This window comes from Monodelphis domestica, chromosome 7 (assembly GCF_027887165.1).
Source record: "Monodelphis domestica isolate mMonDom1 chromosome 7, mMonDom1.pri, whole genome shotgun sequence".
Taxonomy (NCBI): Eukaryota; Metazoa; Chordata; class Mammalia; order Didelphimorphia; family Didelphidae; genus Monodelphis; species Monodelphis domestica.
In genome coordinates this window covers 189,453,910-189,476,376 of record NC_077233.1, presented here as the reverse complement: position 1 = coordinate 189,476,376, position 22,467 = coordinate 189,453,910, and the positions used below count along the sequence as shown (strand labels likewise).

Sequence of the window (22,467 nt, the reverse complement as noted above, 5' to 3'; positions counted from 1 at the left end):
GGGTGAAGCCTGTGCACCTCTCCTCAGAATAATAGTTTTTTTTTTTAAATCCTTACCTTCTGTCTTAGAATGAGCAAATCCGTTAAAAGTCTCAACCCCAATTGCCTAGCACTTTCTACTCTTCTGCTTTAAGTAAAGGCTAGGCAACTGAGGCTCAATGATTTTCCCAGGGTGACAGTTAGGAAGTATCCAAGGCCATATTTGAACCCATGTCCTAGGATAATGTTTTTAAAAGCATAAAAGTAAAAAATAAGGGATTAGACAGGAATCCAGTTACAAGGAAATACAGTTATTAAAAAAAACAACAACTACCCAAGTTCACAGACTTCTAGGCTGAAAACCAGGGAAGCTGGGTGCTGAAGTGGATGTGTCATCATTTGGACTAATGGTAGGAATAATCCAAAAATTATTTGGTTTTGTTTGGGAGCGCTTTAAGTGAGTATTTTCAGCAGAACTATCTTCCCATATTATGCCTAGTTTAGGGTAAGGTGATACCACCGCCAACAAAGCTAATGCAATCTCAATCTGTTTGAAGACAGGCATTGGCTGAGATGACAGCCCCATTGTACTCTGCCTTTGGTCAGACACCATCTGGAATATCGTGATCCATTCCAACGAGTACCTTTTTTTTTTTTAACTATTACCCTCTGTCTTAGAATCAATCAATACTAAGTATCAGTTCCAAGGAAGAAGAGAGGTATGGGATAGGCAACTGGGGTTAAGTGACTTGCCCAGGGTCACATAGCTAGGAAGTATCTGAAGTCAAATTTGAACCCAGGTCCTCCATTTCCAGCCTGGCTATCCACTGAGCCACCTAGCTACCCCCCAGCAGCACTTGAAAAATAAATTTAAATTTTTTTAATTTAAATTTTACTTTTAAAAATATTTTTTCCATGTTTCCATGGTTCATTTTCTTTCTCTCTCCTCTTCCCTTCCCACTACCAGAGTGGATAAGCAAAATCCCCTGGTCTGTACAAATGTTATCACTTGATACCTATTTCCATGCTATTTATTTTTACTATAGAACTGAAACCCCATATCATATATCCATATAAACAAGTCATAAGTCATATGTTTTTCTTTTGTGCTTCTACTCCCACAGTTCTTTCTCTCAAAGTGGATAGCATTCTTTCTCATAAATTCTTCAGGACAGTCCCGGATTATTGTATTGCTACTAGTTGTAAAGTCCATTACATTGGATTGTTCCACAATGTTTTACGTTCTATGGATAATGTTCTCTTGGTTCTGCTCATTTCACTCTGCATCAGTTCTTTTGGAGGTTGTTCTAGTTCATATAGAATTCCTCCAGTTCATCATGCCTTATAGCACAGTAGTATTCCATCACCATCATATACCACAATTTGTTCAGCCATTCCCCAATCGAGGGACATCCCCTCATTTTCCATTTTTTTTTTTGCTGCCACAAAGAGCACAGCTATGAATATTTTTGCACAAACAGGTCCATCCCCATTTTTTGTATCTCTTTGGGGTACAAACTCAGCAGTGCTATGGCTGGATCAAAGGGCAGGCATTCTTTTAAAGCCCTTTGAACATAATTCCAAATTGCTTTCCAGAATGACTCCCCAGCAACACTTTTTAAGGAAACACATGGATAAACTAAAACAAGTCCAGAGAAAGGAAATCAGAATGATGAAGGTCCTCCATCCCATGCCATATGAGGATCAGCTGAGGGATTTGGGGTCTTTTAGTTTGGAGAAATCTCAGGAAAGACCTGGTTAGCTGCTTTGAAATATTTGAAAGATCTTGTGGAAGAGGGATTTGCTTTATTCTGTTTGTCCCCAAAAGGTAGAACTAGGCAGAATGGGTAGGAGTTATTGAGAAGCAAATTTAGGTTTGACTTAAGGAAATACTTCCTAAGAGTTAAAGCCCTCCCAAAGTGAAATAGCCTCTTTTAGGGAGTGGATTTCTCTTGGTTAGGGTTCTTCGAAAAGAGACTAGAAGGGGGCAGCTAGATAGTGCAAGGGATAGAGCACCAGACCTGGAATTGGGAAGACCTGGATTCAAATTTAGCCTAAGATACTTCCTGGCTGTCCCTGAACAAGTCACTTCATCCCAAATGCCTAGCCCTTGCTGCTCTTCTGTCTTAAAATTGATACTAAGTCATGAAGTCAAGGGTTAAAAAAAGAAGAGGCACAATGATCACTTCTTTCTGGAGTATTGGCTGGACTTGATGGCTGCCTGGTTCCCTTCAAACCCTAAAATTCTGGGATTCCGTGAAGAAAGAGGACATTTTAGAAGGACAAGGGGAGGAGAAGAGGAGCTAGAAACAGCAAAGGCCCCAGAGACTTCTGGAAATAGGCCATGGCTCAGAACACGCTTTACTTTCTCAGCAAAAGTAAACATGTCCCCGGAATACCACATGGAAACGTTCTAATGCCATTGGGAAACACAGGGTTAAGCGTCCTATTCCAAGAGTTGAGTTCCAGAGGCCCTACAGGATGGCAGGGTAATTAAAAGGGAAAGGAAGCCATATATGGCAATACTTCCAGGGACTCAAGGAAGGAAGATGGGCATGGTTACCCTTGCCCAGAGAGAAAGGAAAGCAGCTTAGAAGACGCAAATGACTAGCTCTTGTACCAGAGAGATAACTGGGAAGCCAGAGATTGGGGAAGAGAGATTTTAATTTTGCAAATTCACAGTGACCTGACTGGTAAATCAATCTGAAAATCCATTGGTCTGCTCCGTTTAGAAGTTTGCCTGGGACACTTTTTCGAATCAATAAAACATCAAACTGAAAAAAACATAGAAAAACTAGATTTCCAAACTTTGAGCTCAATGTCTTACACTCCAAAGAAGGGCATAGGACTCCCACAAGGGATAAGATAGGTGGGAACTTTAATGTCTAATCCTAGAAAGGAAAGGTAGTGGATATCTAGCTAGCTAGATAGCTATTCGGCTGGATGGCTCAGTGGATAGAGCACTGGACCTAGAGTCAGGAATATGTGAGCTGAAATCAAGCCATAGGTATATTCTAGGTTTTGTTTTTGTTTTTATACCCTTACCTTCCATCTTAGAATCAATACCGTGTGTTGGTTCTGAGGCAGAAGAGCAGTAAGGGCTAGGCAATGGGGGTTAAGTGACTTGCCCAGGGTCACACAGCTGGGAAGTGTCTGAGGGCAGATTTGAACCCAGGACCTCTTATCTCTATTCCTGGCTTTTGATCCGCTGAGCCAAACAGCTGCCCTAGGTATATTACCTTGGACAAGTCACCTCAACTCTACCTACCAGTTTCTTTATCTGTAAAATGGGGAAATAATAGCATCTGCTTCCCAGAGCTGTTGTGAGGATCAAACGAGATACTATTTGTTAAATGCTTTTCAAACTTTGAAGTGTCATACAGTGTTGTGCTGGAGCCAGCTTGCCATGAATTATTAAATTTTCTGTATAAGCACATCTCAAAAATCAGTAAGTGCTACAAATCATAACTTGATTTCCTGTTTTGTCTAGGCTCGAGAAAAAGTAATGGGGGAAAGTGCTAGTAGTGCAGATTAAACTTAAACATGTGTTATGTGTATGGTCATTTATTTCTCTAGAGAGAGCTGATTGTTAAACATTTACCAGTAGACAGCTAGGTAGCACAGTGGATAGAGCATCAGGAGTCAGAAGGACCTGGGTTCAAATGTGACCTCAGATACTTCCCAGCTGTGTGACCCTGGACAAGTCACTTAACCCCCATTGCCTAGTCCTTACCGCTCTTCTGCCTTGGAACCAAAATACAGTATTGAGTCAAAGTCAGAATGTGTGGGTTAAAAAAAGTGTATATGTTTTTTTAACCCCTACCTTCTGGCTTGGAATCAATACTGTAGTTTGGCTTCAAGGTACACACACACACACACACACACACACACACACACACACACACGTAAATAACTTGTGCATTTGGCAGATCTCAGTGTCCTAAACAGGACAGAATCCCTCCCTTCTCAAAAAAAAAAAAAACCAACAAAAAAACTCTCCTCACTCTGTCAGTCAAAACTCAGGATGCCACACTAAGGTGACAGACAATTCTAGAGGTTTTTTTTTTAGGAGTGGGGAGTGTTCAGGGGATGGAGAATGGTCATCTGAAAAGAGAAATTTTTTAATCCAATTAAATGTCAAAAAACACAGCCAGTCTGGAGAGAAGCTTTTTAAAACCCCTTACTTTTCATCTTAGAATTTATACTATGTATTGGTTCCAGGACAGAAGAGCTGTAAGAGCTAGGCAATTGGGGCCAAATGACTTGCCCAAGGTCACATAGCTGGGCAGTCTTTGAGGCCAAATTCAAACCCAGGACTTCCTATTTCCAGGCCTGGTTCTCTATCTACTGAGCCACCTAGCTGCCCCTTGGGGAGAAGTTTTTAAGTTTTAAGACTAGTTGGTTCCTTGTTTCCCCCATTGGCTAATTCCCACCATGACCCATATATATTTTCCTCCTCTCCCTTGCCTCTCCATTAAAGCAGGAATAGACAGACCATCCCACTTCTGAAATTTTTTTCTAGCCCTGTCATCTCATAGGTTAGGGAGCTTCAAAGATAGAACTTCTGCCAATGTAGATCTGTGCTATTCTATATCATATAGTCTTAGAGGTACAAAGGGCATTGAAAAGTTAAATGACTTGTCCAGGGTCACACAGCCTTTACATGTCAAGAGGCAGGATTGGAACCAGGTTTTCCTGACTCAAGACCAGACTGCCTTCTACTAGACTACTGCCTTTCCCAGATATTCTATTGAAATCATCCATCTGACAGTCAGTAGAGCTGGACTCTGGTCCCATTTCTGGTGTCTGACCTCACTTATTGTGTCAGCCAACGTGGAGTCAGGAAAGTTGGGCTGTAGGCCTGGGAGAGGTCACCAGACCACTCAGTTTCAGTTGCCTCTTTGGTAAAATAAGGAGATTATGGAGGAGATATCATCGATGAAGCATGCTCTCTACTTCCTGACAGAGAGGTGATATACAGAATGAAATGTACATTTTTGGACGTGGCCAGTGTGGGATTTTGTTATGTTGGCTGTGCCAATTTGTTACAAGGGTTCTATTTTTGTATTTTCTAATGGTGAAGGGGAATGTTGGAAGGATGAGGGGGGCTGGCAATAGGGTTCTTCTCCCACAAAAGAAAAGAAAGAAGGAAGGTCATTAGAATATTTAAAAATGCACAGAAGAGAGGAAAAGGAAAGCCAGAAGAAAACAGACAAATAGGACAAGTTTGAAAGCATATTATTAAATTTATTTTATACTTAAAAGGAAAAACAAGCACTTCTTAATATTCATAGTTCCATGTACAAACCTCTTTTCTGTTCTGCCTTATATATGGAAAGACTAATTTTATTTAAGCTTTATTAAATCCTAGAATTTTTTTTTAAAGGTAAGAAAATAATGGACAGCTAGGTAAGTGCAGTGGATAGATTGTCAACCTTGGGGTCAGGAATATCCATCTTCCTCAGTTCAAATATGACCTTAGACACTCACTAGCTGTGTGACCCTGGACAAGTCACTTAATCCCATTGGTTTCAGTTTCCTCATCTATCCTACGACATGGAGAAGGAAATGGCAACCGATTCTAATATCTTTGCCAAGAAAACCTCAAATTGGGGTCTTGAAAGAAAATGGAACATGACTGAAAACAAGTGAATAATCACCACCACAACAAAATAGTATGAGAAGGTTTATCTAGATGATCTCTAAGATCTGTAGGGAAGATGATTTCCTTTTTTTTATACAGTTTTTTCTTCCTTTTACATAAAATGAGACTATTAACCTTGGTCTTTCACCCACCTCAGCAGCTTATTAAAATGGGAAAAATTATGTATGTGAAAGAATTTTTTAAAAATCTCATGTTAAAAAATACAAGTTATATTTTTTAATTGTTACCAAGAATCTGATGTTCACTTTTCCTAACATGAAAACTTAAAGCAAATTGAGTCTTTCCTTCAACTATCTATCCTCCAATATGGGAGGTCATCAGGATTTTGTCCAGAAAGATAATGCACATGCTTCTTTTCTTTTGGGGTTTAATGCAAATAGTTATTAATGGGGCCTCCAATAGAGGAGCTTAATTTCTTCATTTCCTAATTAGGAAAAAAACCCCAGCAACTGTAACTATTCTGGTGGCATGGTTTCAGCTCAGGAGAAGCCTTGAACCTGACCCTGAGGGCAGACTCCTTTCAAAACTCATTTTAATTGTCTCTTTAAGAACGGAAAAGGAAGAGAGTTGGAAAAGTAGCAAGGGCCAACAAGGGAAAGATCAGTTTAGACTGCATCTCCTTTCCCTTTTCCCTTCTCCTTCATTTAACTAAGGGCTATGTGGCCACAGCATTGTCACCTTCTTTCTAACGATGAATTCATTCCATGTCTAAGCTACCTGGTTACCAAGGTTAGCTTTCCCGGAGCCTCAGGACCTATAGACCCAGCATTGTGGATCATAGGTCCAGAGCCTCATCTCATAGATCTTAGATGTCACCTGGCTCAATCTCCTCATTTTACAGATAAGGAAAATCAAAGCAAGAAAGGGGTAAGTTACTTGCTTCTCAAGATCACCCAGCTAGAGTGTAGCTGACTTGGGATTTGAACCTGAGATCTTTCATTTCAAATCCACCCCTCTTTCTATAGTACCATTCTGCTTTATATGAGAAAACATAAAGCATATGCCTTCTTTTTACAGGATTCATCCCATCCTTTTCAGGGCCCCTTCTATGTAAATTAGAAACTCATTATTAAGAATATTAAGATGAGTAATTTGTGGTTGTTTGCTTATTTCAATAATGTGTGATTCATTGTGACTCCATTTGGGGTTTCCTTGGCAAAGATATTGGAGTGATTTTCCATGTTTTTCTCCAGGTCATTTTATAGATGAGGAAACTTAGGTAAACATGGTTAAATGACTTGCCCAGGTTCACACAGCTAGTAAGTGTCTGAAGCTAGATCTGAATTCAGGGTATACTTGACCCCATTTTCCCCATTTCCAATACTCTATTCACCAGGCCTTCTAGCTGACCCAAGGCTACTAATGTTTAATAGTCTGTTAATTCTTCAAATCTGGCCTCAGAGACTTAGCTGTGTGACCCTGGTCAAGTCACTTAATCTCCATTGCCTGGCTTTACTACTCTTAGAACTGATACTAAGACAGAAGTTTGGAGTTTTTTTAAATAGTCTTATTTGAATTTCAATTATCCCATTATGTTAATTGTTGCTTCTCTTCTCCTCTCCCCAACCAATACCATATATTTACTTTGTATATTTATATTTTAAAACCATACCTTCTATCTTAGGATTGATACTAAATATCAGTTCCAAGGCAAAAGAGCAGTAAAGACTAGACCAGTGATGGCGAACCTTTTAGAGATCAAGTGTCCAAACTGCAATTCTCATGTCCATGTGAGCCCCTCACCTTACCCTAGACAGGGGAGGGAGGAAGCACTCCCATTCGGCTACTGGGCAAGGGGGCGGGTCACATGAGAAATATCCTCAGGCACCATGGAGAGGGAGAAGGGAGCAACCCCTTTTGGCATGCACCAGTACATGTGCCATAGGTTCGTCAACATGGGGCTAAGAAATTGGGGTTAACTGACTTGCCCAGGGTAACACAGTTAGGAAGCATCTGAGGCCAGAATTGAACTCAGGACCTTCTGTCTCCAGGCCTGGCACTCTATCCACTGAGTAACCTAGCTGTCCATAATTTATATATTTTTTTATTATACCTAAATATGTAAGTGTTGTTTCCACCAGTAGAATGTATATGCCTTGAGGACCCTGAGCAGTGCCTGGCATATAGGAGATGCTCTAGAAATGCTCTTGGATGGACTTGATTCTACTCCAGACTCCTACCATAAGTTTCATCCAATAAACTGATCCTGTTTTTTCTGATTTCTCTAAACCTGCTTTTCAGTGGGCAGAGAGCATCATGGTCCATTGTCTTCATATCTTTCAGAGGCGAATCTGGAGCTGGGAAAACAGAAAACACTAAGAAGGTCATCCAGTATCTAGCTGTGGTGGCTTCCTCCCATAAGGGCAAAAAGGACACGAGCATCACTGTAAGTGGCCCTGACCTCTCTTTGTTGGTTTAAGCAGCAGGTTGATCAAGGGTAGGAAAAGAACGCGAATTGAGAGGCTCAATTTCTGACTACTTGGTTGCCTTTTCAGAGATAATTATTTTTAATCTATTAAGAACATGCAATTATGTCAGGGCTTGGGGTCTATGGGAAAGAAGGGGGAGGGGGAAAACTTTGTTTGAAGAGCCCTTAGGCCCAAGACAGGAATGTATTTTGCTGAGAGAAAAGCCTTCATAGTTGCCACATGTATAATGTCTATTTATAACTGAGCCCTGCCTCAGCCTAGCTCTGCAAGGACCCAGAGCCTGAAGGCACTTTTCTTCCCTGGCACACAGTCAGCTCAGAGAAGACTGAAATAACTTGTCCCCTCACAAGTGACAATTTGGGGGGAGCACAACTCTCAATCATATTGAGTTGTGCTCAGTTCCGTGTATATCCCTCTCTTTCCTTCTCTGAGAAAGGAGAAACTCAGATAGTCCTACATGGGGGAATGACTCAAGTAATCTCTTGATAATTCCAGGATGGCCAATCCATCCAGTTAGCAGATTATCTAAGGCCCTTTCTGAATCCTTCTAGATCCTTCTTTTCCTTCCTTAAAGCTAGCTTCTGGACTTTGGCCCCTCATTGTAGCCCTGGCAACAGAGAAGATGTGAAAAAACTAATGGAATTAGTCCATTTTATCAATTGAACCGCCACCCACCCCTCTGCCAAAAGTTTTGATGAATGGAAGAGGCCAAGATGCGGTCTGGGGACTGCCTTCGGAGTTCATTGGTCCCTGCTCTCCCTTACCCATTATTTACTGCAAATGATCATGAGTTGACTGCATAACCATCCAGAAGTTTAGCTTGCCTTTTTGTCGTAGAGCCTGACAAAGAATAGAAATCCAGACATATCTAGAGACAGCTAAAGTTTCTTACTGTGACTTGTGACTGTTCTGGGTTCCTATGTGGCCCCCAAACCAAAACAAGAAAACACATTTCCCCATATCTCAGGCTTAAACTATATCATTCAAGTTGGACTCTGACTATGGGGAAAGCCAGAGAGTGTCCTTTACTACAATTCATCACTGGGGCTCACCAAGAAGATTCAACTGTTCCCTCCCACTCCTGCCAACTTACTTGCCTTAGTCGATTTGAGGGCATTAAGACTTGGGTTTGAATCCCATCTTTTTGGTTTCAACTTCCAACTTTGAAAGGCTTCCTGAAGACTCTACTAGGTAGTAAAAGAATAATTTTCCTTTCTTTAAGACATTTTTAAAAAGATAATTAGTAGGCTTCTGAAGAACTCCCCAGATACTTTAAAATAACCTGTTCAATTTGTTTTCTTTAAGTTTTAGATTTCTTTTCTGTAAAATGGGTGGAGGGGACAGAATTGGACTAGATATCCTATGATCCTATGATTTTAAGCCCAATCAGTCCTAGGCCTGGAGAACATTTTAGCCCTTTGTATCTAAATTGAAAGATATGCCTGTATTCTCAGTAGTTTAGAAAAAGAGAGAAACAGAAAGGTAGATAAAGAAATCATAGGAATGAGTAAGAGAAGAGTTTGTCTCTCCATTTTCCCTAGGAAAATCATACTGGTGTTTTGGGGCTATTTTTTTTTTTTGTGCAGTGGGGGGATAAAGATACATAAATAAATATCCATCAAGACCCAATGTTTGTGTGACTGAAATAACATTGACATTTGTTTTATGCCATATTATTCAACTACAGCAAGGCCCATCTTTTGCTTACGTGAGTAAATAAATTAGAGTGTGTTCTCTTTAGTGTGATTGGGAAGGCACAGAGTATAGATTTGCATGCTGTTGTTGCACCAACAGAGTGCCCGTAGTTGATGGTAGAACGTGTTAGGTTCTTGTGTCTCACAATCTGAAACAAAAATAGCACTAAAGTATCTCCACACATTGACCCTGCCTGTGTCAGATGCCATTGAGAGAATTTGCAGTCTGACATCTGCAGGACTTTCTTTGGAATTCCCATCCTTACCTGCCTGTGATGGATTTTCCCTATCCAAATGAATTTCCCTACGATCCTGAAAGAGCCAATCAGCCTGAAATTGGACCACCGAAACCTCTGATTGAAACAATCTAAAGATTTCTATCTTGTCAGGTTGAGCTTTTTAGGACTGTTGTGAAATATATCCTACATTCTGGTGGCTTGATTGACATGCAATAAATAGCCTTGGCATGCCTACCCTCTCCCCTAGTGTGATAGTGCTTCTGAAGTAGCATCCCCATGCATGTGTTTGCAGTGCTATTTGTGATGTTTGTCTGTCTGTCTCGACATGCCATTCCACTGACCACTTCTGCTCAGCCTCCAGACATAAAGCTTTAAGAACAGCAGTTCTGATTTGCAAAACACAAGCTCTGGTGGCGTGATAATAAGATTGATCGCTGGAGCCACTAGCTCTCCAACAAAATCAGGTCTTGCCAGAATTCTAATTAAGAACCAAAGGGCTAGCAGCCAGAATTCTAGGACTATGAGACCATTAGGGGTCATCTTTTCCATCTTCTTGGCTTTAGATATGACTATACTTAACTCATCCCAGACATAAAATGAGAGGGTTGAATTAGATAACTGCTAAGGTCCTTTCCAGATACAAATCTATGATCCTAAGACGTGGGAAGTTGCTTTTTAAAAGCTTGCCTGGGAAGGAAGGTTAGCACTAGGCTTCCCTGTAAGAAAGTTGCTTGATTATACAAGCTATCAGTTGGAAGAGCAGATAGAGAGAGAAACCACAACCCCTAAACTGTAACTTTCCATGTGTCTGACAAAAGGAGATTCCAACAGTTGTTCACAATTTCTGTGGAAATATTTTCCATTTTTAAAAAATCATGTTTAAGGACATCCTGGGAATCTTGGTAGTGGGGTAGCATATTTATAAATATGCACATAAATAAACAGTTGCTTCCTATCTCATTTCCCTAGAGCAAATACCCAGGGCACCTTATGTGTACCAGAGGAAGGAGGAAATTTTGTCATTTACCTTTGTCTGAAAATCCTTCTCAGTTCAGAGAGTTTCTGACTGAAATCCCAGGGACCTGAGCCAAGATGCCCTGAAGTCAAAAGACTGTTTCAACAAGGGAGGGGAGACTAAGCATATACTAATAAGGAAGCAGAATAAAAAGAGGCTCTGAGACATGAATGCTTTCCAGCCAGCTGGAAGAATGCATAAGCACGTCTCTTTGGCAAGCAAACCTGATCTTCATCTCTGATGCTGGAATCAGGCTGAGGGACCACAGAGTGCATATTTGCTTTTCTGGCATGACTTGTCTAATTAGCTATTCCCTGTCATCATTAACAACATGACTCCATTTTTGTGCATGGGAGCTCATGGACCAACAGAGAGAGAAAGTGGTTGTTTCCATCCTCAGCTGCATTTTAACCTGATTAATGGAGCTGACAAGTATGCTTTAGAGCTTTCTGCTGCCATTAGATTAAAGCAACTCCTGTCAGGTTTTTCTAATGATATCCTCATTTTCCTCAAGGATTAAAAAAAAAAGAAAGCAAACCTGAAGAAGAAATCTCTACCTGTTTTGTTTTGTTTATATTGCAAAAAAAAGTTTGTTTTTTTTAAAACCAAGAGAACATTACTTTGTGGTTTAGCTTAGAACAGCAGCGATGTTCCAGAGATAAGGATGCTTTGATCTTTGAAAAGAACAACAGTGTTAAAGGGTAAACTTCTTTATACAGCCAGCAGCAGCCATATTCTTCTTTCCCTATAACATTTGGATGATTAAAGACATACAAAATATCCCCTAGGTATAACCTGAAGGATAGTAACAAGGATGTCAGGGTGAATGCAGTCTATTGACATCATCAGGGGCAGAAGCATTAGGGCTTGTGCTGACTTCTTTGATAATTAAATGTGAATGAATTTTAGGGTGAGCTGGAAAAACAACTTCTACAAGCGAACCCTATTCTGGAAGCTTTTGGCAATGCCAAAACCGTCAAGAATGACAACTCCTCAAGATTCGTAAGTAGTAAAAATATTCAGAATTCCTGGGGGAGGGCAAGTGTAAGGCTGGTGTCTCCCAGTTTGCAAGCCAGAGTATTAGATCAAGATTAGCAATGTAACTAGTATTTTGCCCTGGTACCTTTAATCTACTGGTCTCCAATCTATAGTGCTTTAAAAGTGCCTGGGAAGTGAGTCTGCCCTATCTCACTTTCCCCCCCACTTCCATGCTTAGCTGGGCACTTCTGGTGTGGAAAAATTTTGTTTGTGATAGTAGATGTGGCAGAGATGCAGAGAAGAGGGTAACTAGCTAGGAAAATAAGACTTCTGACTTGAAAATGGCCTTAGAATAAGCTTGTGCATATGCAAATTGAATGGCAGTTATACATGACTTCTGTTAAGGAAAAATGCATGTTATCCATTCATGCTCTTGTGACTCCGTGCCTTCCCCATGCCCCAATCTAATTCTCTTATATCTCTATGTGGCCCTTGGGAAAAGGTTGGCACTAATTACTGGTTCACTCATTTAAAGATGCTCCTTCCTTCTCAATGACCAATCAACCAGGTGGACTACCTTTAAATGACTCAAGCAAGGGTCTATGCAAACATCTTCTTTTTTCTGAGTCTCATTTCTCTCTTCTTCAGGACTGGGTTCTTTTATTTATTCACTTTTTTATAGACTCAGTCTTAGAAGGTGTTAATGAAGGCAATCCCTCTGAGGTGGAATAAAATGTTCTAAGTCTGGCAATCAGAAAGATGTCTCCCTCAGATTCTCATATGCACATACCATTGGAGAGAGTTATGTGAAATGTAGTTTTGTGGCACACTGTTAAGGGTTCTGAAGTTGAAAGCATGAAATCCGAATTTGATTTCTGACATGACCACTTCACTTCCCAGGCCTCAGTTTACACTTCTGTAAAATAAGGGAGTTAGATATGATGGATGACCTCTAAGACCCCTTCCAATTTTGGATGTTTGCTCCTATAGAGGACCCAAAGAACAAAGCTTACTTGCCAAATTCAAGCATTATATGCTTTTTAATATAATATTTTATTTTTCCCAATTACATGCAATAACAATTTTTGACATTTTCTAAACTTTTGACATGTAAATTCTTTCTCTCTGTCCCCAAGATGGTCATGCTGTGAAAGACGATTCATATATAGCAAAAATAAAAAAAGGCACACAGACACAAAAATAAAGTGAAAAATATGCTTTGATCTGTGCTCAGACTCCACCAGTTCTTTCCCTGGAGGCAGAGGCCATTTTTCATCATGAGCCCTTCAGAATCATCTTGGGATCATTGTATTGCTGAGAATTGCTAAGTCTTTCACAGTTGATCATAGTATATCACTGTTGCCATGTACAATGTTCTCCTGGTTCTTGTCATTTCACTCTGCATCAGTTCACATTATAGCTTTTTAAAAATGATTGATGCCAGGTGGTCCAGGAGCTGAGATCTGGCCTGATTGTTGACTGACCCAGTATTGCCCATATATGCCATTCTGTTTCACCTAAGGAGTACAATAGAGATGCTCTCAATCCTGGGGGTGGGCAAGAAATCCAGTCCTATTGAATAAATTGTTGAGAATATATTTTCTCATTTCATTCTTCCCTTCTTAAAGTATAGCACAGAAGCATATTAATTAGTAGCCATACAAAAACATTTCTTGTTAATAGGGCAAATTCATCCGCATCAACTTTGATGTCACCGGCTACATCGTGGGAGCCAACATTGAAACATGTATCCTTTATAGAAGACTAGAAAATATGGAATTTTACTAAAGAGAGCTGAGAGGAGTGGTGTCAACAGTCATTTTGGACATCTAGGAATATCAAAATTTATTGTGGATGTCATGAGCAGAGAAGAAGAGCCTCTATCCTTGCATTTGCCCCTTTCTTTTCTCTCAGAGGTTTGGATGCATGGGGAATATTAGGGAGAATGTTGGGGAATATGGTCATATTATTGAATTAAAGAGCATCTTGGGCAACAGTCAATGATTTCACTGACTGAAATCCCATTTTGGCATTCCATTTCTGCCCATAGAATACTTGTCTGGCAGAATATGGGCATTGTGTAAGTTTTTAGCAAAATCTTTTCATTTCTTCACATTTTGGGGCCTCAGTTTTCTCATCTGTAAAATGAGGGAAGTCGAGCAAGGCGGCTTCTAATCTCTGAGCCTATGATGACATGGTGGCATAGTGGACAGAGTGCCAGGCTTAGATTCAGGAAGTTACTAGTTGCGTGACCCCAGACAAGAAAGTTAGCTCTGTTTGCCTCAGTTTCTCCATCTGGAAAATGAACTGGAGAGGGAATGGCAAATCACCAGTATCTTTGCCAAAAACACCCCAAAAGGTATCACAAAGAGTTGGACACAACTGAATAACAATTGAGATGATGTCTAAATTGCCTTCTAATATTCTTAATACATAATTCTTTATCTCTTGATTATCTGCCTTAAAGAAAAAATAATTTAACATTCATATGGGAGAGAGCAGTGCATGGCAGATAGTATTTTCATGGACATAAATCTAAGGACTTAGGAACTATATGACTATGTAAGTAAAAAATGAGACAAGTACCCAGATAATTCAAGCAAAATCCCTACCTTTTAGGAAAAGAAAATTCAGGGCATGATCGCTAATCATGCTTCTCTCTCAAATTCTTCCCTGAATTTTCCTTTGTCCTTTACATTGTGGGCCAACAGAATCTGCCTTTTTTCCTTGAGTAGTAGTTGTCTCTCCTTTCTTCACCACTCCTTCTTCCCCTTTGATCCTTTGTTGTTAATCGTATTTCAAACATTTAGTTTTCTTTGTCATCCTATGTACTTTATGCATTTAAAAATACTATGCTAAGTGTTTTTGAAATGAACAATGAATTAAGTTTAAAGGATAAAATTAAATTATTAATCACATAAAGTTTAAAGTAATGATAAATTAATCAAATAATGACTAAATTCCTTAATTCTAAGAATAACACTTTAAATGAATAATAAATTCTAAGCTTCAAACTGCAGAGCTTTGACAGAATATGTATTCCAGGCTCTATTCTTAGTACCTGGTTAGAAAAGATTCATTAGTTAAAATAGGAAGCTAACATGTTATGTACTCTCTCCCCCTTCTTCCAAAAGCCACAACCTTATTGATTAGTATGACCCTAGGCAAGTCACTTACCCTCTCCCAGATTAAGTTTCCTCATCTGTAAAAAGGGGATAATAATAGTACCTACTTCCTCGGGGTTGTTGTGAGGATCAGATAAAGTAACATTTGCAAAGCATTTTGCAAAACCTTAAAGCACTATAAATGCTATTATTTTTACTAAAAAGTTGTTTTGAAGGCATCCATCCTACTGCTTGCCCTAGGAGTCAGAATTGCTAGTTATAACAATCCCTAATCAAATGACACAATATTTGTAAAGCCCTCAGCACAGTGTCTAGCATGTAACAGGAGCTTAATAAATGCTAGTTCTCTCCCTTTTTCTTTCCCCACTTCCCCTAAAATCTCATTCCTGATATCTCTAATTGTCCCTTAATTTCATTTCTTCCACAACAGCAGAGTTACTGAATAAAGGGAATATAAATAAAACCCTTCAAGCCCAATGGCTCTTTCCTTTGCAAAATCATTTTGCTTTCTGGGATCTGTCTTGTCCATTTCTATTTATTTGACTCATTCTTTCACCAAAAAAAAAAGGGTGCATTTTGTTAGTTAAGATTTTTACTCTCAAGTCCTACCGCCCACCCACCTTGAATTCAAAGCTCATCTTGGAGAGGATCTCCAGAATCTCTGTGGTTCAGCCAATGCTACATATGGCCAGTTGGCTTTCAGACAGCTGAACACATAAACTTTGGCTGTTATTTTCTCTTAATAAAACTTCCCACCTCCTCACCCACCCTACCCCCTTCAAAAAACAGCCTGAAGAATGATAGCAGAGGCCATGATCAGGTGCCAAAATATTTGTTAGAGAAACTGAAGTTGTTAGTGACCAGAGGGATGACTGACATGAATCAGGCTGGGCAACTTTCCATAAGTCCAGATCATGAAGTAGATTCCCAGAGGGAGCTGGCCAGTGTTGTCCCATCCCTCATCCTCTAAGGGTATGCTCCCTTCTGAGATGGGCCAGCCCTGCTTGGAACATCCCCATTGACCTAATGGCCCAGGTTTTTACTCTTCTTCATTCTTAAGCTCATCTTTGTCTGACCCCCGTCCCACAACCTACCTTACCTTCTTTGTTTGTGGCTGACTCTTCAGTTCTTCTTGACTTTGTTTGGGTTTGGTTTTTTTTTTTTGGCAAAGATAATGAGGTAGTTTGCCATTTCCTTCTCCAGCTCATTTTACTGAAGAGGGAACTGAGGCAAACAGGGTTAAGTGACTTGCCCAGGGTCATATAACTATTAAGGGTCTAATATCAGATTTGAACTCAAGAAGATGAAACTTCCTGACTCTAGATCCATTACTCTATGCACTGTGCAACCTAACTGCTTGATTTCTTTCCACACAGTAGGTCCCAAATTATTAGTCAATTAGCTTTTCATTTAAAGGGAAAAGTGAGAGTTTCTTTAATACTAATGACCAGAAGTTTTCTAGCACAGGAATTCTTTTTTTTTTAATTTATTTAGAATATTTTTTCATGTTCTTTCCCTCCCCCCTCCTGGAGCTGACAAACAATTCCACTGGGTTATAAGTGTATCATTGTTCAAAACCTATTTCCATGTTATTCATATTTGCAGTAGAGTGATCTTTTAACATCAAAACCCCAATCGTATCCCCATCAAGCCATGTAGCACAGTGGCAGTCAGAAGCTTAGAATTTATTATTCACTTAAAATGTTATTCTTAGAATTAATGAATCTATGCATAGTTTATTAATTTATCATTAATTTAAACTTTATTCATGTAATTAATAATTTAATTTTATCCTTTAAACTTAATTTATTGTTTATTTAAAGCATGCTTAGAATAGTGATTTCAAATGCATAAAGTACATAGGATGACAAAGAAAACCAAATGTTTGAAATACAATTCATAACAACTACAACAAAAACAAAGTTCGTGGATGGTACATAAATAATCTCTGCTCTATCATTTTCTTCCTAAGTAGTTACCCATCTGATCTCAGCTGTCCATCCTTAGGAGGCTATCATAATGAATGCTGTCAAACAATTGGTAGCAGCACTCTGAGATTCCCTACCTTATAGAAAGACCCCTTTCTCTGTCTTTCTCTTCTGCCTTTGCCCTTTCTATTTTTTAAACCCTTCCACTGCTTCCTTTGCCTTTTATTCCCCTCCATTATTTCTTTCTTTTCAATCTATTGGTAGCAGCACTCTTGAGATTCCCTACCTTATAGACAGACCCCTTTCTCTGTCTTTCTCTTCTGCCTTTGCCCTTTCTATTTTTTAAACCCTTCCACTGCTTCCTTTGCCTTTTATTCCCCTCCATTATTTCTTTCTTTTCAATCTATGCTTTAGGTCTGTCACAGACACCCCAAGGTCTTGTTTAGCCTGATTGTCTACCATCAGGGCAGAAGAGGCTGATGATTCAGAACTAGTGATCTACTATTGCTCCTTTTAATCAATCAGTCAATTAATAAGTTGGTTACTGCAGACACAGGTAGAAAAACAAGACTTCCCCTGCTCTCAGAACAGCCACATCTAATAGGAGAGACAACACTGAAGTGCCTACTACATACCTCCCTGAAAAAGAAGGAAATGGCATATCAATTCTTTAATGAGTCTCTGTGTGGAAAGGATTGGGGTGGGCTGGGATAAAAGGTTCAACATTGCCATCTAGCTCATTTCTAGAATAAAAGAAGTTGTTTTCAAAGTGTGAGAACTTCTAGCCACTTTAGGGTTTTGGATGCTTCCCCCAAAGCATCCTTTGTTGGATGGGAGCTATGGGGATGATTCGGCTACTGCAAGGGAGGACACCTTTTGGACAGTCAGAATCCTTGATTCTTCCCAATCAGACCTGCTGGAAAAGTCACGTGCCATTCGCCAAGCAAGAGATGAAAGGACATTTCATATCTTTTATTATATGATTGCTGGGGCTAAGGAACAAATGAAAAGTAAGTGTCTGGACAAGAATTAGACAAGAAATTGAGTGGCCTGAAGCAGCTAGGTAGCTCCATAGATAGAGAGCAAGCCTAGAGACCAGAGGTCCTAGGTTCAAATATGGGCTTAGCCATTTCCTAGCTCTATGACCGTGGGCAAGTCTCTTAACCCCCATCGCCTAACCTTTACCATTATTCTGCCTTGGAACCCCAATACATGGTATTAAATCCAAGAAAGAAGGTAAGGGGTTAAAAATACAAAGTTTAGTTAAAACACAATATTGATTCCAAGCCAGAAGGTAAGAGTTAAAAAAAGAAAAGAAAAGAAAAGAAAAGGAAAGAAAAGAAAAGAAAAGAAAAGAAAAGAAAAGAAAAGAAAAGAAAAGAAAAGAAAAGAAAAGAAAAGAAAAGAAAAGAAAAGAAAAGAAAAGAAAAGAAAAGAAAAGAAAAAAAAGAAATAATGGCCTGGGCCCTAAAAAGGAAAAAGGAGTGATATGGTTTTGACACCTTTTATTCCTCAGATCTGATAAATTCTGCCTGACCCTCAGGATACTAGTGAGTACCCAAATGGCCATTAAAAAGAAAGAAACTATTACCTCTGACTCGTGATTGCTGAATTCTCCTCTAACGTATCACAAGACCAAATAAAGTTAACACTCAGTAATTTGAGAACTAATAATCCAATTTGTGAATTATCCAGTCCATTTACTTTTCTTTCTCTTTCTTTTGTTATTCACCTCTTGGCCTTCTCTTTGAATACCCCCTACTGAAAATGGAGCAGGAACAAGAGAGGAGGTGAAACTTCTAGGCAATTCTAATTCTTGTTAATAACTGGTGAAAAGTAAAAGAGAAAAAGAGAATTGGGACTATTAGATTTTATTTTTCCATTTTCTTCTTGCCTCCATTTTCCTGAATAATGAGGTATTGGCAAAATATTCAATTCAGCATTTCTTTGTTCATATGAGCTACTCCAAAGGCTTTAATTCAGCCTTTGGTTTATCACATTAGTTTCCAAGTCACTTGAACTATGAAAACTAAGTTTGATGTAAAAGATTTATCTTTTTTCCAGGCTTGGAGACAGCTCTATGTCTTCAGTAATGATATCTACCAAATTAAGCATGAAGAGCAAAGGTTTTCTTTTTTTTTTTTTTACAACCCCCTCCATTCTTTTGGAGATGAGAAAGTGGAAGCAGGCTGGTCTCTAAATCCTTTTGGACTTATCACTGTCATGGAATCATGAATGCTAACTATTGAAAGAAAAATGTCATCCTAATGACTTTACCTTCATTATCTCCTTCCAGATGATTTATTACTTGAAGGCTTCAACAACTATACATTTCTCTCCAATGGCTTTGTACCCATTCCTGCTGCCCAGGACGATGAGATGTTCCAGGAGACCCTGGAGGCCATGGGCATTATGGGTTTCAGCGAAGAAGAACAGCTTGGTGAGGCTCTAAGAACCTTAAGTCTAGGGCCCCAAAGTACTCTCTTAGATACATACTCTTGGGTGTCGGCATCAAAGTGTTCTTTTGAGACAAAAAAGGAGATTTCTGCTCTTGTGATACTAGAGATTAGAGCTTAAATGAAGGAAAATTGTGATATTCTGGGCTCATCTTTGGGGAAAAAAGAAAAAATCTTTTGCAGATATAAAGGTTTATTTTTAAAATGTTCATTTCTCCCCCCTGGTACGCCCCTAAGGGTAAAGCCATGTTAATGTTACAACTTTAAATAAATGGGAGAAAATGGTATCAGACTATGCTCTATGAGTCATTTAAATAAGAATTATTTTTCTCAAAATTGTAATTCTTTAAGACCATTTTTCTGGGTTAGATATAACCCAAGATGATGGTCACTCAGAAATAGCCATCAAATACCGCAAAGATTTCCTCCCTCATGTCCTGGCGTTTTCTGTGGAGCAGCTCTTGTCTAAGGAGGCCAGGCTGAGCTTAGTCACTAAGAATCAGTGATGGAGGACACACTGTCCTCCCTAGGATCCTTTCTGATGCACAGGACGGGCCCAGGAGCTCTCAGAATATCCATGGCAAAAGCCCCAGAACAAATCCATTAGAGAACACAAGGCGGCAAACGATCTCCTCAGCCAACCCAGTCATTGGCTGGTTCACTATTGATAGGACAGTGCCTGCAGGCAGCCCAGTACATGTAGCATTGGACCTAGTATCATGAAGACCCGAGTTCAAATCCCAGCTCAGATGCTTGCTCTATGACTGGATAAGGCACTCAATCACTCCCTGCCTTAGTTTCCTCCTCTATAAAATGGAGATAATCATAGTCCTCCCCTCCCGAGTTTGTGGAGGGGAACAAAGGAGAAAATATTTGCAAAGCTCTTTGCAAATCTTAAAGTATTTAGAGAAATGTTCATTATTCCTACCGCCATTGTATTAGTATTATAATTAGTCCAGATACAGGCAAAGCTGCCCCTAGAAGAGGGAGTCTTTGAGAAGGACTCATTTTGTTCCATTTCAGTCAAGATTTTTCTTCTTTCCTTTGAATTTTTGGTTGTAAGGCTTTTTTTTTGGGGGGGGGGAGCTTATTTCTTTTCATTGAGCCCATTCAAAAACACCTCATGATGGATTAGGGAAACGAAAACCTCTAGTGGAACGTGTGTAAACATGTACCTGTAAACTGTGAAACCAGAACTGAGGAGAACGGGGGCCTGGGCCGTGGGCCTCATGGCTACCCCGAGCTCTGATGGCTCCAACGGCCAGGGCGCCTCCCCGCCTCACGTCAGGGCTCCCGTGCTGCCCCTCAGAAGCTCTGATGGCCCCACCAGCCAGGGCGCCTCCCCGCTTCATGTCAGGGCTCCCGTGCTGCCCCTCGGAAGCTCTGATGGCCCCACCAGCCAGGGCGACTCCCGCCTCCACGTCAGGGCTCCCTTGCTGCCCCTCGGAAGCTCTGATGGCCCCACCAGCCAGGGCGCCTCCCCGCCTCACGTCAGGGCTCCCGTGCTGCCCCTCAGAAGCTCTGATGGCCCCACCAGCCAGGGCGCCTCCCCGCTTCACGTCAGGGCTCCCGTGCTGCCCCTCGGAAGCTCTGATGGCCCCACCAGCCAGGGCGCCTCCCGCCTCCACGTCAGGGCTCCCTTGCTGCCCCTCGGAAGCTCTGATGGCCCCACCAGCCAGGGCGCCTCCCCGCCTCACGTCAGGGCTCCCGTGCTGCCCCTCGGAAGCTCTGATGGCCCCACCAGCCAGGGCGCCTCCCGCCTCCACGTCAGGGCTCCCTTGCTGCCCCTCGGAAGCTCTGATGGCCCCACCAGCCAGGGCGCCTCCCCGCCTCACGTCAGGGCTCCCGTGCTGCCCCTCGGAAGCTCTGATGGCCCCACCAGCCAGGGCGCCTCCCCGCCTCACGTCAGGGCTCCCGTGCTGCCCCTCGGAAGCTCTGATGGCCCCACCAGCCAGGGCGCCTCCCCGCTTCACGTCAGGGCTCCCGTGCTGCCCCTCGGAAGCTCTGATGGCCCCACCAGCCAGGGCGCCTCCCGCCTCCACGTCAGGGCTCCCGTGCTGCCCCTCGGAAGCTCTGATGGCCCCACCAGCCAGGGCGCCTCCCGCCTCCACGTCAGGGCTCCCGTGCTGCCCCTCGGAAGCCCGGGCGATGGGGCTACAAAGGCGAAATAAGATGCCATGAGATCACCGAGGGAGAGGCAGAAGGGCTTACGCAGCCATTTAGGCCGATCCCCTCGTTTTATGGCTGAGGAAAACTGAGGCTCTGAGGAATTGTTGTTTAGTAGGAGTCAGCGAAACATTTTAAGTGACCTAATAATAATAATAATAAATAATAATATAATATGACATATAATTATACAAATTATAATTTACCCAATCATATTACATGTTATAATTATATATCATTATAATTTACATGATTATAATATTAATAAACAATAATAAACATTTAATGAAATTTAATAATAAACAATTAAGTGGCCTAAGAAAGGACTCTGACTCCATTCACGATAGAATAGTGGAGCTGGGAAGTATCTTGGATCTTGTTTTAATTATTTATCTTAAATTCTTACCGGAATCCGTCTTAGAATCCATACTTCGTATTGGTTCCAAGACAAGAGAGTGGGAAGGCCTAGGTCATGGGGATTAAGTAACTTGACCAGGGTCACCCAGCTAGTGTCTGAGGTCAGATTTGAACCCAGGACCTTCCCTCCAGTCCTGGTTCTCTATCCACGGTGCCACATCACTACCTCTTGATACTTTATTTTTTTGAAAGAGAAAACTAGGTCCAGAAAAGGAAAGGTTGCTTAAGGCCTCGCTGTAGTTAGTGGATGACAGAATCCATCAGTTAGTCAGTTGGCAAACATCTATGAAGCACATCTGTGTGCCAGGCACTGTGCTAAGTACTGGGGATGCCTCCCCCACCCCCCTCAAGGCAAAAACACAGTCTGCTCTCAAGGA

The 22,467-nt window shown here is 40.9% G+C and overlaps 1 protein-coding gene across 3 annotated transcripts in view; it reads left to right on the top strand.

Moving 5' to 3' along the window:
* MYH11 (myosin heavy chain 11) overlaps positions 1–22,467 on the top strand; it is a 134,361-nt gene that overhangs the window by 59,865 nt on the left and 52,029 nt on the right. For 2 of the 3 annotated variants that reach the window (XM_001365941.5, XM_007498607.3), the window contains exons 5-10: positions 7,927–8,029; positions 9,760–9,780; positions 11,930–12,022; positions 13,682–13,745; positions 17,963–18,061; positions 19,348–19,491. In XM_001365941.5, the coding sequence (XP_001365978.1) occupies positions 7,927–8,029; positions 9,760–9,780; positions 11,930–12,022; positions 13,682–13,745; positions 17,963–18,061; positions 19,348–19,491 (524 nt within the window). The remainder of the gene's footprint in view (positions 1–7,926; positions 8,030–9,759; positions 9,781–11,929; positions 12,023–13,681; positions 13,746–17,962; positions 18,062–19,347; positions 19,492–22,467) is intronic. The other variant, XM_001366001.5, reaches the window with a different exon arrangement.